The 16,768-nt window shown below is 54.0% G+C and overlaps 2 protein-coding genes across 2 annotated transcripts in view; one reads left to right on the top strand and one right to left on the bottom strand.

Annotated features, from left to right (window-relative positions):
* Positions 1-8,189, bottom strand: part of COL5A3 (collagen type V alpha 3 chain) — a 36,002-nt gene extending 27,813 nt beyond the window's left edge. The window contains exons 1-8 of the mRNA XM_088022543.1: positions 8,102-8,189; positions 4,264-4,425; positions 3,980-4,169; positions 3,748-3,904; positions 2,891-2,995; positions 2,453-2,605; positions 348-461; positions 95-241 (exon numbers count right to left, since the gene is read on the bottom strand). Coding sequence (XP_087878669.1) covers positions 95-241; positions 348-461; positions 2,453-2,605; positions 2,891-2,995; positions 3,748-3,904; positions 3,980-4,169; positions 4,264-4,425; positions 8,102-8,189 — 1,116 coding nt within the window. The remainder of the gene's footprint in view (positions 1-94; positions 242-347; positions 462-2,452; positions 2,606-2,890; positions 2,996-3,747; positions 3,905-3,979; positions 4,170-4,263; positions 4,426-8,101) is intronic.
* A 1,828-nt stretch (positions 8,190-10,017) lies between these two features.
* On the top strand, positions 10,018-16,031 carry RDH8 (retinol dehydrogenase 8). The gene is made up of 6 exons (XM_028088731.1): positions 10,018-10,120; positions 12,800-12,961; positions 13,587-13,766; positions 15,118-15,211; positions 15,526-15,709; positions 15,816-16,031. Exons 1-6 carry the CDS (start codon positions 10,018-10,020, stop codon positions 16,029-16,031), a joined length of 939 nt encoding a protein of 312 aa, XP_027944532.1.
* The last annotated feature ends 737 nt before the right edge of the window (positions 16,032-16,768 follow it).

Raw genomic sequence — 16,768 nt, 5'->3', positions numbered from 1 at the left:
TAAAAAGAAGGCAAAAGAGAAAATGTGGTATGCGGCTCCAGGCAGGAGTCCCTGCCACCCCTCATCCCCCGACAACCCAAATCCTCAGACTCACAGGAAAGATCTGGAACTGAGTCTGCGATGGCTGTTCTGCTGCCCGGAAGTCAGGGCCCATGGTGGGGCCACCTCCTTCTTTGTCCTCTTTGGCTAACTTAGTCTCCAGGGTCCTTAGTTCAGTTCCATTGTCTGGGTCCAGGTCCCCCTGAGGACATTGGGACAGACCAAAGTTTGCCCCTGGGCCTCCTCATTGTCTGCCACAACCACTGCCCCAGGACTTTCCCTTCCAGCCCCGTCCACTTCCCACTGACCTCTAGCATGGTGACATTGTGGCCAGTGGTCACAGTGGTGGTAATGACCAAAGGTGTGGGAGTCGGAGGCAGAGTTGAAGCTGCTGTCTCTGTTTTGGGGATGTCGGTGGAGGTCTGCAACAGGGCCAGGAGTGTCAGGTCTGGGGTCAGTCCAATAAAGACAAAAAGAGGAGATAGGCTCTGCCCCCCCAGGAGTGCCTAGTCTGAGGAGGGTAACAAAGGAGGATTCCCAAAAAACACCAGAGGGGTGTTAGGTAGGGGGCTAGCCAGTGGAGGCAAATGTGTGCTGACTAGAACAGCCAGCAGGGGGAGGCCTCCTATGTGGAAGAGGAGCAAAGCTAGGCCAGGTCTGGGAGACCTGGAAGGCAGAGTGGGGCTGGCTCCAGAGCCCAGTGATCAGAGTCAAGGTCCAGTACTCAGGGCCAGACTCCTGGAAGCCTATCCTATGTGCCTTCTCCCAAGACAGAGCTCAGCGGTCAGCCAGCCAGGCCACAGAGAGGCTTGGACAGCTGCAGAGGAGTTTGGTCAAGGGCACAAAGACGGTGGTAGAGGCCCAGGTGAGGGGCTGGGGCTGAGGAAGGGGTTGGAGACGCGTTCTTTTTCTGGGTCTGAGTGATCTTTTCTTTATCTCCACTGATGCTGAGAACAAATGTAGTGCAACCAATGACTCTCCCCCAACCAGGGACCTCAGCCAGTGGCCCGCACCAAGGATGCCTACCCAGTGAGCCACCAACTAATGATCCCCTATTAATGGCCTCCAATTATTCCTACAACGAGTGACCATTAACTCCAGTAACTCCAATTAATGACCCCCATCAATAACCCCTGACTAATGATCCCTACTAAGGGACCTAACCAATGACCCCTCCACTAATAACTCACATCATTGGCCTCACAGCAGTTATCCCCATAACCAGCGACCCATCAGTGGTCCCCCAGGCAATGGCTCCAACCAGTTATTCTCCCATCCAGTGACCTCCCCAACTAATGACCCCAACCAGTGACCTCCTCCACAATAAGCACTAGCTAGTGGCCCCTCAACTAACAAGCCCCACCAGTGACCCCTTAATCAATTATTCCCCTAACCAGTGATCCTCTAACAATGAACACCCATGAGTGAGCCTAACTACTTCTCCCCAACCAATGACCCCCAAACAGTGATTTCACTAACCAATGACCCATCAATGACTTCCCAACTAATAACCCATCAGGGATTCCCAAACCAATTATCTCATCCATGACCCCTTGAAAGTCATTCCTTCAACTGGTGATTCCAGTTGGTGACCCCACTAATGCCTTTTAATCAGTGGTCCCCCACTGATGACCTACCTTCTCAACTGATGATCCCCAGCAATGACCTCCCACCATTTACCCTAAACCAGCGATACCAGTAACACCAACAGTGGTCTCTATCAATGACTTCCAACAATGATCTCCACTAGGAACCTCCCAAACATGGACCTCAATCAGGGAAGCCAAAGAATGCCCCCAAATTAGACTCCCCCAATGAATAACCCTCACCAATGACCCCAACGAGTCAACCTCAAACTGACACTCTTAACTAATGAAACCATTATTCACCCCAGCTAATGGCTGTCCTTAGTAGCCCTCATCAAGAACCCTCTAATAAGGGGCGCCTGGGTGGCTCAGTTGGTTAAGCGACTGCCTTCGGCTCAGGTCATGATCCTGGAGTCCCGGGATCGAGTCTCACATCGGGCTTCCTGCTCAGCGGGGAGTCTGCTTCTCCCTCTGACCCTCTTCCCTCTCGTGCTTTCTATCTCTCATTCTCTCTCTCTCAAATAAATAAATAAAAAATCTTTAAAAAAAAAAAGAACCCTCTAATAATAAGGTACTCATCTGGGTGTGCCCCCTTCCTCCAGCCCCTAAAACTGGATGTTGGGGGGCAGAGATGGGAAAACTCATAAGACAGTACCAGCCGCCCCCCACCCACCCCCACACACATAGTTATCAGTCAGCTGAGAAAAGTCAAAAGTCAGGGATTGGAGACCAAAGGCAGAGAGCTTGGATGAGGCACCAGCAATCAGTGGGAATCAGAGACCAGAGGTCAGGCAAAGAGCAGAGGTGAGTGGTCGCAGATCCCTTACCTGGTTCTCCAGGGAGCCAGGAGGTGGGCTTGCGGTCAAAGTTCCCTTGTTCTTCTTCTTCCTGCCCTTCCCCTTACGACCTCGCCCTTTTTTCTTCCCTTTTCCCTTCCCCTTCCGTCGAGGGGGAGGAGTTTCTGGCTCACCCTGGGGCACCTGGGAAGAGGACCCCCATCAGGTCCAGAGCCCCTCAATGGAGGCCCCATTACTCAGTCATCTGGGACCATGCTGGCACATGGCCCATTGGTCCTGTTTTGAAGCCAGGGCTCACTCAGCCCTGTGACCTAGGGTCAATCATATGATCTGGGGCTAGGAATCACTCAGTTATATGACCTAGGTCAAAGTCACTGACCCGCGGATAAGGGTCAGACTTCACTCATTCCTGAGACCTGGAGCCAGAGATGACTCAGCCTGTGACCTCAGGACAAGCTCCTCACTCACCCCTGTGGTTATAGGGTCCAGGTTGTCACAGCCGGGAAGGTATCGCTCACAGGCCTGGAAGGCAGCCTGAGGATCTGGGCTTATCAGCAACTCCTGAATATCTCCCTGGGGAGAGGATGGGGGTCAGGGACGGGAGCTACAGGCTGACTCTGACACCCCATCGCAAGCACCAAGGCTCCCTCAACCCAGAGCACCCTAAGTATGAGGAGGGGGTGGCCCCACCACAGCCCCAGCAATCCCTCTGCCCCTCAAAATTGAGAGGAGGAAGATTCTATCATGGCCACACCAAATCACAACCACAAACCATACCCCACAACATCTGTCCCATCAGGAGGCACATTTATTCCTTTGCTCTCAGGCACATGGTGACACCTAAAACATGCCAGGTGCCCTTCCAGGCTTCGGGGATAAGGAGGGGAACAAGATGGCCCTGGAGGGGCCTGGCCCCCTGGATGTCCCTGGCCCACTGGAGGGGACACATATCACAACCACACACAGCACAGACACCACACCAAAAACACATCTGTCACTAGCCACACAATGCCATGCCTTGCCAGCACCCAACATCACAACCACTGCACACGGTTACACACTATAACAACCAGTGGAGTCCCGTGTCACCAGCTTATTCTTCCACCACAAGTCAAGTATGTGCCATCATGCATTCTCGTTTTGTGTCGCTACAATCTCACACACCATGAAGATGCACAGTGATGCATGCTGCTCCCTCTTCTCAGCTTCCTGGCGCAAGGTTGAAGCTGGACATCTCCCTCTTCCTATCTCTTCTCCACATTCAGGCTGTGGACAAAACTCCCTCCCATTCTCTATCTCGGTTTACCCTATCCCTGAACCCCTACCTCAAAAGTCTCCTCCCCGAGGTCCTGGGTCCCCAACACAGTGAGTCCAGCTGTGCTAATGAATCGAGGCCCATGGCCCAGCGTGGGGGGCTGAGGCTCACAGTCAGCCACCAGAGTCACCCTCCTGCCATCCACACTGACTGCCACACGGTGCCACCTGCAAGGGGACAGTCTCAGTGGGGGGTGCTTCTCACCCCACTTCTCTCTAGACCCCAACTTTCCCTATACTCACCGGCCATCCATGAGGTTGACTTGCTGGGGGAGGGGGCTGAAGGAGTCACCTAGGAGGCCCAGAGCTGGCCCCAGAGCCAGGCCCAGCTGCCGAGCACCACCCTCATCATAAATGGATAGAAGGACAGACTGGTTGGCTGGCTGGCCCCGCAGAGTGATCAGCATGGAAAAGTTCTCAGGGAAGTGCCCATCTAAAGGGGCAGAGGGAAAGGGGCAGCTTAGATGGCTTAGCAGTGACCCATGCTCCCAGAATGACCCCCTCCTACCCCTCCTGCACTGACTCACCTGGAAAGAGCTCCCATGTGGGGATGCCAAGTGTGCTGGCCTTGCCAACCCTGAATGCCCGGTCACCCTCTGGGGCCCTCTGGGGGCAGAGGCCAGGCCCCTCAAGGACCCCAGCCTGGCCCCCTTGCACGCCCAGGGCCTTCAGCACATCCACAGGGCCTGCTGTAGAGAGAAGCCAGGGTGCAGGGCAGTTAAAACAAACCCAGGACTCCAGGTGAGTAGCTCAGATTTGGGGAATTCGGCCTCCCGCTGTGTTTGTGGGTCAGGGAGAAGGAGCAGGCCTGGGACCTGCACCCACCTCACCACCCCACAGCTGTTCCAGCTTCATTGGCCTGTTGACTCCTGTTTTGTTTTGTGTGTGTGTTTTTTTTTCCCCCTTGGTTTTTTGGTGAGGGAAAAAAAAGCTGACCTACTTCTGGGATGAATCAAGGCTTCCTGGCCTGAGCCCCAGAGCCAGACTGTCCCCTTCTCTGTACTCCCCCGCACTGACTCCCTGGGGCTGCTTCCCCAGCCTGAAGCCCCCTGCCAGGGGAAACCCGCTTGGAGAGGAGGGGCTCCTTGTGTGTGTTTTTCCTCTACCACCTCCCTCTGACCTCCTCTTTTGACCCCCACTTCCTCTGAGCTCCTCCTCCCTGACCATCAGCACCCATGATCTTCTCCCTTTCTCCACTGCCTCTCCTAACTTCTTCCTTCTGACCTCCTCCTTGATCACCATCACCACGACCTCCTCCCTCTGCCTATCCGAGTCATCTCTACCTGACCTGTGACCTCCCCATTTTATCACCCTCTCTGACCTCCTCCTTGTGACCACCTCTCTCTAATGACCTCCCGACCTCCTCCCTGGGACCCTATCCCTCCCATGCCAGGAAAGGAAGGAACTGGTCTGGCCCAACCAGATCCAAATCCAGGCCAACCTTCCAGCCCCACCCCATACAGCAGGCCAGGGCTAAGTGGAACCACATGGCTTGGGCAGGGGGGGGGGGGCTTCCCCTGGGCCCAAAGCCCCTGCCTGCTCTCCCTTCCCCCCAGCAGACTGTCCCACTGACCCCCTGACCCAGCCTCTTGGCAGGAGACAGTTCTGTCAAATCTGCCCATGACCTCACCCTGGGGGCGGTTCTGCTGACCTCACCAGTGGGAGTCAGGGTGGGGGGCCAGACTTGGGGGCGACAGGGGGCTTGGATGAGGGACCCCCGTCCGGCTCCCCCTGGGTCAGATCCTTCATTCTCCAAACCTTACAGACCCCTATTCCAGCCTCAGCTGGAATGCCCTCAACTCCTGTTCGTTCTTTCTTCTCTCCCACTCCCTGTCCTCTCTCTCTGCCCCACTTTTTGTGCTGGTCTTTCCAGGTCCCTCTCTGCGTCCAACTCTGAATCAGTGTCTCTCTCTCTCTTACTTCCTAGCTCTCTCTCTCTGTCTTTTGGTATTTCATATGTCTATCTGTGTGGATTGCTCTCCCCTCCCCCTTTCACTCCCTCCATCCACGCCCCCCAATTCTGCCGCAGCCACCAGCCCCCACTCTAATTGCTTGTTCTCTGGCTGGGCTGTCATTAAGAGGTATTTGGGTTACAGTCCCCTGGGACTAAGATCTGAGCTCCCAGGCTCTGTCAACCACAAGGGTCACTCCCCCATGGAATGATCATCCCAGCTGCCCCCTCTCCAGGCTGGGGCCCAGTGGAGGGCTGAGCTCCATGACCCCATACAGTGTGGCTCTCCCCTCACCCAGACCCCTGTCTTTGTGCTGGGGGAAGGGGTGTCCTCTCAACCAGCTGCTCATTCACATTGAAAAAGTCCTTCTCAGCACCTAACCCAAATGTCTCCTGCTTCAATCTTGCATCTCCTCTGTAATGACCTTTCAGAAACTGACTGCCCTTTCTTTTCATGGCTGGCTTTGTGACAAGGAGACACACAAGAGGCATTGAGTCCTGCCTGCAGGGCCAGAGGGTGGGGGTTTGTCAGGGACCCTGCCTGACCTTCCCTCACACTCTCCCCTGTGCTGGTCAGGGCCCCAGGGAGATGTTGGATGGGGTCTAGGATATGAAGGGAGGCAGGCAGGGGACTAGGTGCAACATGGTTGGGATCTCCTCAGAAAGGCAGGAGAACATAGGTGTGTGTGTGCCGTTGTATACGGGCATGAGATTGTGCAAGCATGGGTGTGACTCTATATGGACCAGGGAATGGCCGAGCTTTGTGATTTGTGGGTATGTCAGTGCGTGCCAAGTATTTGGACTCCGATGGAGGACTAGGTGCTGTTGTTTGGTGTGTGGCTGGGAGTCCCTGTGAGTTGGGGTCCTGGGTCCTGGCAGTGAGCAGGTGATGCGGGTGAGTCTGTGATTGTAATAGATCAGATTCCAGATGGGGGAATGTGGTTATATGTGAGAGTATGGCCAAGTCGTCGAGTAGGTGACTGGTTGTGAATGCTGACAGGGTTGTGTGGATACCAGCGGAAGCATGCGCTGGAGCTGCAAGGCGTAGGAGGGTGACAAAGGCTGTGACCCTATGGCGGGTGGCTGCTGGGGTTGTCTGGGGCGTGGGCACCGGTGTTTAACATTCCTGGTGTCCCAGAGGGCTTATATTCTGAATGGATGCCTGAGATTGCACGACTGTGTGGATGTGTGAGCATGGGAATGGGACATGGGCCAATTTGGGATAATCCACGTGAGCAGGCAGGCACCTCCCTGGACTCCAGAGAAAGTGAGAAAGTGTAGGACGGTGTCTGCGTGTGTGTATGTGTGTGTGTGTTGGGGGCCTGAGTTCACATTAGGGAGGGATTTCCAGAAGGGCCTAGCCCAGCCTCTCTCAGACCAGAGATGCCACTTGAGGGACGGACCTTCCCAAACCCCTGGGCGCCCCCAACCCCGAACCCTGCGGGGCGGAGCGCGGCGTCCAGCCAGAAGCGCGCAGCTGGGCGTGCGTCAGCGCTGACTCACTCGTCCGGCGGCCCCCGGGACCCCTTGAGGCCCCTGAGAAATTCCTCAGGAAAAACACCCGCGGCTGGCTCGGCTGGGGGCAGCGACTTCCACTTCCGCCCCCGCCCGCGCTCCGCCCCGCCCCGCCCCGCGCCCCGCCCCGCCTCGCCCCTCACCGCGGCCCTCCCGATGCCCTGTCCATGGTGCTGATCGCGGCTCGGGGGCGCGCGGGGTGGGGGGAGGGGAGAGAAGCAGGGGCAGAGGAGGTGGAGGAGCGCCAGTTGGAGGCAGAGGAGGGAGAGGAAGAATGCACGAAGCCATTAGGGGACATGCGAAGGAAACAATCCCCGATTAGCCCCCTCCCATACTCGTCCCCGCTCACTATCACCCCCAGAAACATCCACTCACTATCACCCCCAGAAACATCCACTCACGTCCTCCTGGGCCTTTATTTACATCCCCAGATCACAACCGAACCCCTCTTCGGGTCACCCAAAGACAATCACACACGTAACACACGATTATTCTCTAAGTCAGCCCCACACAGACACACCCACAACTCACAATCACACACTTGGCCAGGGATCACCCATCACACATATTCATACAATAATCGTCAACTCCCACACCCAATTTCCCACACACAAATTCACTTCAAATGGCCTCACACACATTGCTACACACACACATAAATTGCATTCATTCCAACGCATCCACCAGTAAAACCCGGTCACACGTTTCCCCCCTCCCCCCAGCTGTCACACCCACAAATCGCCCAGAGTCGGATACGCGCCGGAACACAGCACCCCAGCCACGCGCGACACTCACGCCCCCCCTAGCACGCCCCCCATTCCTGACTCCACCCCATTTTGGGGGACCTCGCTAGATCCTGCACTCCTGATCCTATGCCTATCTCCTCCTTTCCGGCTCACCGGCCTGCGTCCGGAGCAGAAGCTGCAGCAAAGTCAGGAGCAGGCAGAGGCCGGCCCGCGGCTGGCCCAGGCCTTGGCGACTCCCCATCCCGGCTGGGCCCAACACGCAAGGCGGGGACCGGCCGGGGCGTCTACGGGGCGCGGCGACTCCTCAGGCTCCGTGCACTCACTCGCCGCGGCCGGCTTCACTCGGGATCCGCAGGAGACTGCGGGAGACCCCGCCCTGGCCTCGCCCTGCGCTCCAGAGCCCGGCCGGGCGGGGCTCGCTGGAGGGGGGGGTGGAGGGTGGCTGACAGCTGGTGGGGGAGTTGGGAAAGTTTGTGCTGAGTGCTGATTGGCCGGCTAGGGCTGGAGCCCTGGGCCGGGAGCGGGGCCCTTCTCGCCCCACCCCACGGTGGAGGAAAAGGGTCACTCCCACTCAGCCTTAGAATTCGGGGTCCCAGACTTACCCCAAACCCTTTCCTCCTAACACCCTCCCTCAAAAGAGATCTTAGCCTCGTTCAAACCTTCAGCCTCCATCCAGGCCCTGGAATTAAGGCTTTACACAGCTTTATACAAATCTTTTCTGTCTCACCCAGGCCCCCAGATGGGGTCTCAGCCTGGATGCCAAATTTTCACCCACTTGCTTTACCGCAGTGGCTTAGCCACACAATGGAAGGTACCAGCTTCATCCCAGGCCTTCCCTTCGGGTCTCTAAATAAAGAACCCTCATCCCACCTCCAGCCTCCCACCAGATTACAAAATGGCGTTCCCAGCCTTACCCCAAACCCTCATTTCTCCACCCAAATTCCGGAATTGGATGTCCTGGCCTCACCCCCGAACCTTTGACGCAGATTCCAAAACACAGTTCTCAATTTCCCCTAAACTCTTAATCTTCAAATAAAGGGTCCCATTTCCATCCGTAGCCCTCATTCAGGTCCCCAAATGGATGCCCTAGCCCCAATTCCAAATCTTCACATATGCCCCACCATTAAATGGGGAAGTCTGGCCCTACATCAAAGCAGGGAACTGCCTTAGGGAGAGGTGGATCCATGCCATTCCTGGGGTGAGGTAGAGCTGCCCCTCACCCTACTGGGACCCCCCACTGTGAAGCTCCCTCCCCCCAGGGGGTCACAAGGAGCTGTCTGTGCAACTGAACAAGCGCAGACTTGCGGGATCTGAGGGAGCTTCTGCAGGGAGGAACCTAAGGGGCGTATCCTGGGCCCTGAACTGCCCCACCATGGGGAAGAGGGAGAAGCTGGCGGCGTCGCCCTTCCAGCCTCTGGCTCCACGGACAAAGAGTGTCTGTGTCCCTGGGGAGAAGGGGTGGGGCCCCATCTGGCCTGAGGGTGAAATGGGGGTTGTGGGGTGGGGAGAAGAGAGGGAATCTCCCCAAGCTGCTCCTCCTCCCTCCTCAGGGACCTCAGAGGCTAAGACTTCTGCTAAAAGACTCTCATAAAAAGAGTGCCCTGCCCTGCCTTGCTGGGAAGTTCTTCCTAGTCTACCCCCATCATCTGACATATCTATGCCCATTCTCCTCTTTGAAAGACCCTTCCGGGACCACACTCTCTGTCACTTTCTTTCACTCCCTCCCTCCCACCAGAGATTCTTTGCCCAGATCAGACAGGGAGAGAATGCCCCTGCTAATTCCCCCAGCCCTGAATGATTTACAGTCACAATAAAAAGACCCTAGTTGTGAGTGTAGCCGTGAGAAGAAATTTTTGACAGATAAAGGAAAGAGGCTATTTTGAGGTTAAAAGATTACCCCCTCCCCCAGCTGCCTGCCTAGGGTCAGTTCAGAATTGGTGTCTTCTGGGGCCCCTTCACCTTGCAAGGGATCGGTGGGAGGGTGTCCAGGAGGTGGGGGGTGAGGCAAGGATGGGTCGCGGGAGGCAGGTGCTGGCCAGCAGAGGTCACCCATCCAGGGAGGGATCAACATGGCCGACGCACCCCGGACGGTACTGATTTCAGGCTGCTCCTCGGGAATTGGCCTGGAGCTCGCAGTGCAGCTGGCTCATGACCACAGGCAGCGCTACCAAGGTTAGAGGCCCGGGGTGGGGCCGGGAGGGGCAGGGGTGGGCATGGCTTCTGAGGACCTTCAGCCCTCTTGGCACCATTTCCACTAGCCCATCCCATCAGCTGTATGTGTGGGCTTGAGGAGGACCCAGGACACGTGGAGGCCCCCTTCCCACCTCTGCTCATGAATCATTCCCTCATCCAACAAATATTTCTTGTGCACCTACTGGGTGCCAGGCACTGTTCTAGGTGCTGGAAACACAGCTGTGAACAAAACAGACAAAAATCTCTGCCCTCAGCTGTGGTGTAGTGAGGGAGGGGAGCAAGGACAGACAATAAACAGATTTTTTTAAATTGTATAATATGTCTAGTGCTAATAAGTGCTAAGAAGCAAAGTAAAGTAAGGATGGGGTATGGTAGGAGGTGGGGGGTAGGTGATATTTTTTAAAGGGCTGGTGGGAAGGGCTTCCCTAAGGTTCCACTTAGGCATTCCCTAGGACTCCCCCCCACCCCTCCCCAGATTACTGCTCCAAGATAAACCTCTTAAGTGACTTTGACCTTGGGGGCTTAAGGGGGACCTCTAAATCTAGGAACTTAGCCTCCTGCGACTCGAGTAAATTGCCTCAGTCTGCACTCCACTCATGGGAACCTCTGACCCAGAGCAAGCTGGAGCTGAAGTGGGCAAAGGGCCGCTACTTAAGAGGACGTTGCAGGGGGCAAGGGCATTGCCCCAGTTGGCAGAGCTGCTTCTCCCAACCCTCTGCCCTCTGTCTTAGATACACACACAGCTTTAGATGTGACAGACTGAGTGCCAGTGTGCAGAGAAGCAATTGTGCTGTGTGTGTCCCTGTGGACAGGCAGATGAGTGTATAAAGCTGAAGGATGTTTATTGTGTGCTTACAATGTGCCAGGTTCTGATCTAAGTGTTGTGCATCTAGTAAGTCTTTTCATTCTCATATCACCCCTATGAGGTGGCCACCAACGTTAGCCCCATCTTAGAAATGAGGAAACGGAGGCACAGAATGCCTAAGATCCTTGCCCAAAGTCACCCCACCAGAAAGTGGCAGAGCCTGGATTTGGACCCAAGCAACCCAGCCCCTGAGGCCACACTTGTCACATGTATGTATGCATGTGGTCCCCTTCATCTGTGCAACACCCGTGAATCACACAGGCCCACAGACTGTATGAACATGCCTCCCGGGGCTGTGCACGTATGATTGTGAGTACATGCATGAAGGGTACAAACATGTATACAGGGGTTTGAGCTCAGCACTCCCAACAAATCCAGGTTCAAATCTCAGTTCTAACACTTACTAGTGGTGGGACAGACAAGGAACTTCATTTTGCTTAGCCTCAATGTGTTAATCTCTATGATACGGATAATAACTTTACCTACTTATTCTGGCTACTATTGCTAAAGAACAAATCATTCCAAAATTTCTGGTGTAATAGAACAACGGCAACCATTTATCTCTCATGGTTAACAAAAGTCATAAACTCGGAAGGGCACAGCTAGACAGTTCTCACTCAGAGTCAAAGGCTACAACTAGAAGAGTTGGGGGCTAGCCAGAGGCCTGGGCAGGCATCTCTCCTCCTTCTAATAATCTCAGGTCTCCATGTGGTCCCTCTATCTGGCTAGCTTGGGCTTCCCCCCAGCATGGTGGCTTCAGGATAGCTGGGCTGCTACAAGGTGGTTGAGGATTTTAAGAGTGAACATTACAGGGGTGCCTGGGTGGCTCAGTCAGCTGAGCATCCGACTCTTGATTTCGGCTCACGTCATGGTCTCAGGGCCGTGAGATTGAGGCCCACATCAGGCCCCACACTCAGAGTGGAGTCAGCTTGGGATTCTCTCTCTCCCTCTCCCTCTGCCCCTCCCCCTACTCCTGTTCTCTCTCTCTCTCTCTCAAATAAATAAGTAAAATCTTAAAAAAAAAAGAAAAAGAGTGAACGCTACAGCAAACAAGGCAAAAACTACAATATCTTTTCCGACCTAATCCCAGAAGCCACACAATGTTACTTTCACCATATTCTATTAATTCCCAGCTAGTCTCAAGATTCAAAGAGAGGAAAATGAGATTTCATGTCTTGAGGGGGAGCAGCAAAGTTCTCAAAGAGCATATTTGATGAAAGAAGTTGTGGCCACCTTTGGAAAATAAGTCCGTTGCCTAATCATAGGGTTCTCGCGAGGTTAGAGACAGTACTTATAAAAGTGTTTAGCACAGTGCTTGGCACATAGTAGATATTCAATAAATTGACATTTCTGTGGTTGATATAAATGTGGCTATTTGTATTTGCATGTACACACAATGCACATATATTGACCCTAAGTATGTAAGCATTTCTTTTCTCAAGGCAATATGTTCTATATTTACTTTATTGCCCTACTCACTGGACTATAAATTCCATGAAGGCAGGGACTTCGCCTATCTTATTTCAGGCAGTAGTCTCAGCACCTAGAATAGGGCATAATGTATACTAAGTACATGCTCAGTAAATGTTGGATGGAGGGATGGAGGGATGGATGAAAGTACATGTAAATGTATGTACACAATATGCATTTGTGGTTGTGTAGTGAACATAGGTGTGTAAACCTGTGGTTCTCCATCCCTCTGTGACTGCTCATGCAAGATCATGGAGATATGTAAGTGAATGCTCAGGGGAAAGGAACCCAGTGCTTGCCCCAACTCTTTTTTCTGTCCCCAGTGGTGGCCACCATGAGGGACCTGGGAAAGAAGGGGACACTGGAGGAAGCTGCTGGGGATGCTCTGGGGCAGACCCTCACCGTGGCCCAGCTGGATGTGTGCAGTGACGAGTCAGTGGCCCAGTGTCTCAGCTGCATCCAGGGAGGGGAAGTGGATGTGCTGGGTGAGACTGAACAGCCCCTGGGGTCACTCCCCCCTTCCCTGACCTAAGCACAGATCCTCCTTACAGTGAATCCTCTCCAGGGTCTGAGCACCAGCCTTCTTGCTTCACCAGCAACAGCTAGCTCTGGACAGAAGAGATAGACAAGCTGGCTAAAAGCCCAGGGTACCAGTTTATCAGGGTTACAAGAAATAAACTGAGTCCTGGGAGTGGATTTTATTGAATAGAACATCTCACGTTTGGGGAAAACCATATGTAGTTGGAAAAGTTACTTTGATGAGTCATTTGGGGAAGGGAGCATGATGAAGAAGCAACACATGATCCCTCAAAGACCTTCTAAGGAGGTGGGTGTGGCTGTTTTTATGCAAACTGGGGTCAGAGCAAAATTGCTCTTGCATTAAGGGGAGGCTGCTCCCAGCAGCCCTTCCTCCAACCCAGGGTTCAGGGTCCCCAGAACAAATGCTAAACTCTATGTAAAGATCATCAGGGTACCACATTTGTCCATCAAGATACTCTGGACTGGCCCCGAATTTGGAGGAGGGGGAGGGATAATTCAGGGAGTGTCCTTAGAGGAGTGACACTAGAAGGGTTGGGGGGACCTCAAAGTAACCTTCAGTCCCCTCCTTAGTGAATAATGCTGGAGTGGGCCTGGTGGGGCCCCTGGAGGGGATCAGCCTAGCTGCCATGCAGAACGTCTTTGATACCAACTTTTTCGGGGCTGTCCGTCTGGTCAGAGCTGTCCTTCCTGGCATGAAGAGAAGGCGAAAGGGCCACATTGTGGTGGTCAGCAGTGTCATGGGGCTGCAGGGTAAGCCCTGGGGACCCACCCCTGGGAATCCTCCTAGCATCTGACCCTCCCCAGGCTGGAAGAATGGCAAATAGGTTTTAGTTCATATTCCAAATGAGCCTGTGTTGAGAAGGATTCTGAAGCTCTATAGGACATATTTCTAGATTAGATTATGTCTGCCGTGCCGAAAGAATAGGCAGTAGTATTATAAATGCTGCCAGTGGGCATCCACATCCAGCATCAACCTTACTTCTGGACACCTCTAAAAATCTCTCCCTTGGGGCACCTGGGTGGCTCAGTTGGTGGAGCGGCTGCCTTTGGCTCGGGTCATGATCCTGGAGTCCCAGGATGGAGCCCTGCATCAGGCTCCCTGCTCAGCAGGGAGTCTGCTTCTCCCTCTGACCCTCCCCCCTCTCCTCTCCCAAACATCTCCCCCAAACCAAAGGAACCATCAGACGAACTCCTTTTTTTTTTTTTTAAGTAGGCTCCACAGGTGTGGAGCCCAACTCAAGGCTTGAACTCACGACCCTGAGATCAAGACTTAAGCTGAGATCAAGAGTTGGACGCTTAACAGACTGAGCCACCCAGGTGCCCCAGAATCCCTTTCCTGTGACATTTTCTTGACAAACTCCTTTCTTTGATGTTTCTCTAACCAAGCCCCAGAGATAGCTTTGGGGCTCTGAGGTTCTTCAGAAAAAGAGAGCAGTAATCGTTTAGTGATGTCTGCTATTGGCCCTACTATGGAGGCCACCTATTTGCCATCCATGCTCCTGGGTCTTTCCTCCTTGAATCCGTCTAGACTCCCTTCCTCCCCCTGGAACTTCCCTGGGATCTGCCCCCACCTCCTCAGCAGCCCCCTGAAGAATCCATCTTATTTTGTTTGTTTGTTTGTTTGTTTACGAACCCACCTTATTTGTTGCCCCACCATGGGGAACCTGTAACTACGACTCAGTCCCAACCCTTTGGCCCCTCTTCCAGCTGCACCTCCCGACCTCAGGGGCCACATTCACTCTCAATAAGGACAGATAAGAACTGTGCTGAATCGAACTTGCCCTCAGGGACCCTAGCAATCCTATGCTCAAGTGACCCAGAGGTTTAGAGGATGGAGGGAAGTAGAATTTTCAAGGGCTAAGGCAAATGGAGCACTGGGAAGACATAGTGTACGTCACCCCAAGAGCCTCATCCTGAGCATGGGGGCTCATCCTTCAGCATATGCTCCTTTCACACATACACTCATCATGCTGGCCCTAGATACTCCCCATTCTGATGTTCAAACCCTCTTCACTCTGTCTCCTGAAGACCCCATGTCCCTCTGGACCCACAAGCCCATCGCCCAGACACCAAAGGGCCCAACCTCCTCCAATCCTCTCAGGTGTCGTGTTCAATGAAGCTTATGCAGCCTCCAAGTTCGCCCTGGAGGGATTCTTCGAAAGTCTGGCTGTCCAGCTGCTGCAGTTCAACATCTTGTGAGGCGGGCGTTTGGGTAGTGAAGGAGGGGCATGGGAGAAGGTGGTGGAGAAAGACGAGGAAAGGGCAGGCGGTGAGGGGAAGCAGACGGGGAAGGCAGTGATGGTGGGGAAACAAGGCCGTGGTGAGAAAGTGGAATCAGGAATGAGGGAAATGGAGTTATTGGAAGAGGGGTTGGATAGTGGAAGGACTGGGGGAACCAGGAAGGATGCAGTAATGATGAGAGATGGGGGGAGAGAGGAGGAGAGGGACAGTAATGGGGCAGCGAGTGGGTTGGGATACCAGACCCCCCTGCCCCTGCCGATGTCCCCAGCATCACCCTGGTGGAACCTGGCCCGGTGGTCACTGAATTTGAGGGGAAGCTCCTGGAGCAGTTTTCCACAGCCGAGTTCCCAGACACTGACCCTGACACCCTGCACTACTTCCGGGATTTCTACCTGCCCACCTCCAGGGAGCTCTTTCACTCTATAGGACAGAGCCCACAGGATGTGGCCCAGGTGAGTGGGGAACGCAGAGCCCCAAGACACGGCTCAGGTATGTGAGGGTGCCCCACCCTGCAAGCCCCCCACTCTGAATCCAAGAACTCAGGGCTCCACCCCATAGGTCATTGTCAAGGTCATCGGCTCAACCAGACCACCCCTGCGCCGACAGACCAATGCCCGCTACACCCCGCTGGCTGCACTCAAGGTTGTGGACCCCTCAGGCAGCCTGTACGTGCGCGCCACCCACTGCCTACTCTTCCGCTGGACACGCCTTCTCAACCTTGGCCTTCGATGTCTGGCCTGCGGCTGCCTCCGCTTCCGAATATGGCCCCGGTGAGCAGAGCCTCAACCAACCCTCCCCACCTCTGCGCAGCCAGGCCTCTTCAGTGTACACCCATCTCAGAGGCCAGTACAGACCCTTCCCTCCTTCCTTCCTTCCTATCTTTCTTCCTTCCTTCCTATCTTCCTTCCTTCCTTCCTTCAGCAAACTCTGCCTAACCCATTCTGTGCCTGGACATTGCTGGGACCCCAGAAATTCCTCAGCATCCACACACACACCCTTCCATGGTCAAGGCTGGGGCAGAGAGAGGGACCCTTGGACCCTGGGCTGAGGAGCCCAGAGTAAGGAGCTGGAGCTATCTGGGAAGGCAAGGGAGGCATCCTGGAGGAGGGGACATTGGGGCTGGACCTTGAAAGATGAGATAGATTGCCTCATTCAACCTCTGGACTTTATTATCTTGGACCTGGGAATACAAGGATGATCTAAAACCCCCTCCACATAGAACTGAGTTGACTAAGGGGTCTTCAGATTTTTCTGGCCACACACTCCCTCAGCAAAATGTTTGTGCACTCAGCAGCAGTGCATGTATATTTTTTCATAAAATATATATTTGTAACCACTAGCAATCACTGTATTAAATATTTAATGAAGCTCAATTTCTTATGTCTAAATAAAAAATTAAAAAACAATAAGGTCCACTTCACACACATTAGAATGGCAACTATAAGTAAACCAAGCAAACAACAAAAATTCTTGAAAATAACAACTGTTGGTGAGGACGTAGAGAAATTGGA

This window comes from Eumetopias jubatus, unplaced genomic scaffold, assembly GCF_037043125.1.
Source record: "Eumetopias jubatus isolate StellerSeaLion01/CBP00866 unplaced genomic scaffold, mEumJub1_p1.0 scaffold_1, whole genome shotgun sequence".
NCBI lineage: Eukaryota > Metazoa > Chordata > Mammalia > Carnivora > Otariidae > Eumetopias > Eumetopias jubatus.
This window is presented reverse-complemented; position numbering and strand designations above follow the sequence as displayed.

Coding starts and splice junctions, on each gene's coding strand:
- RDH8 (XM_028088731.1), top strand. CDS start 10,018: ATGGCCGACGCACCCCGGACGGTACTGATTTCAGGCTGCTCCTCGGGA. Junction 10,121..12,799: donor CCACAGGCAGCGCTACCAAG/GTTAGAGGCCCG, acceptor TTCTGTCCCCAG/TGGTGGCCACCATGAGGGAC. Junction 13,767..15,117: donor CAGTGTCATGGGGCTGCAGG/GTAAGCCCTGGG, acceptor CAATCCTCTCAG/GTGTCGTGTTCAATGAAGCT.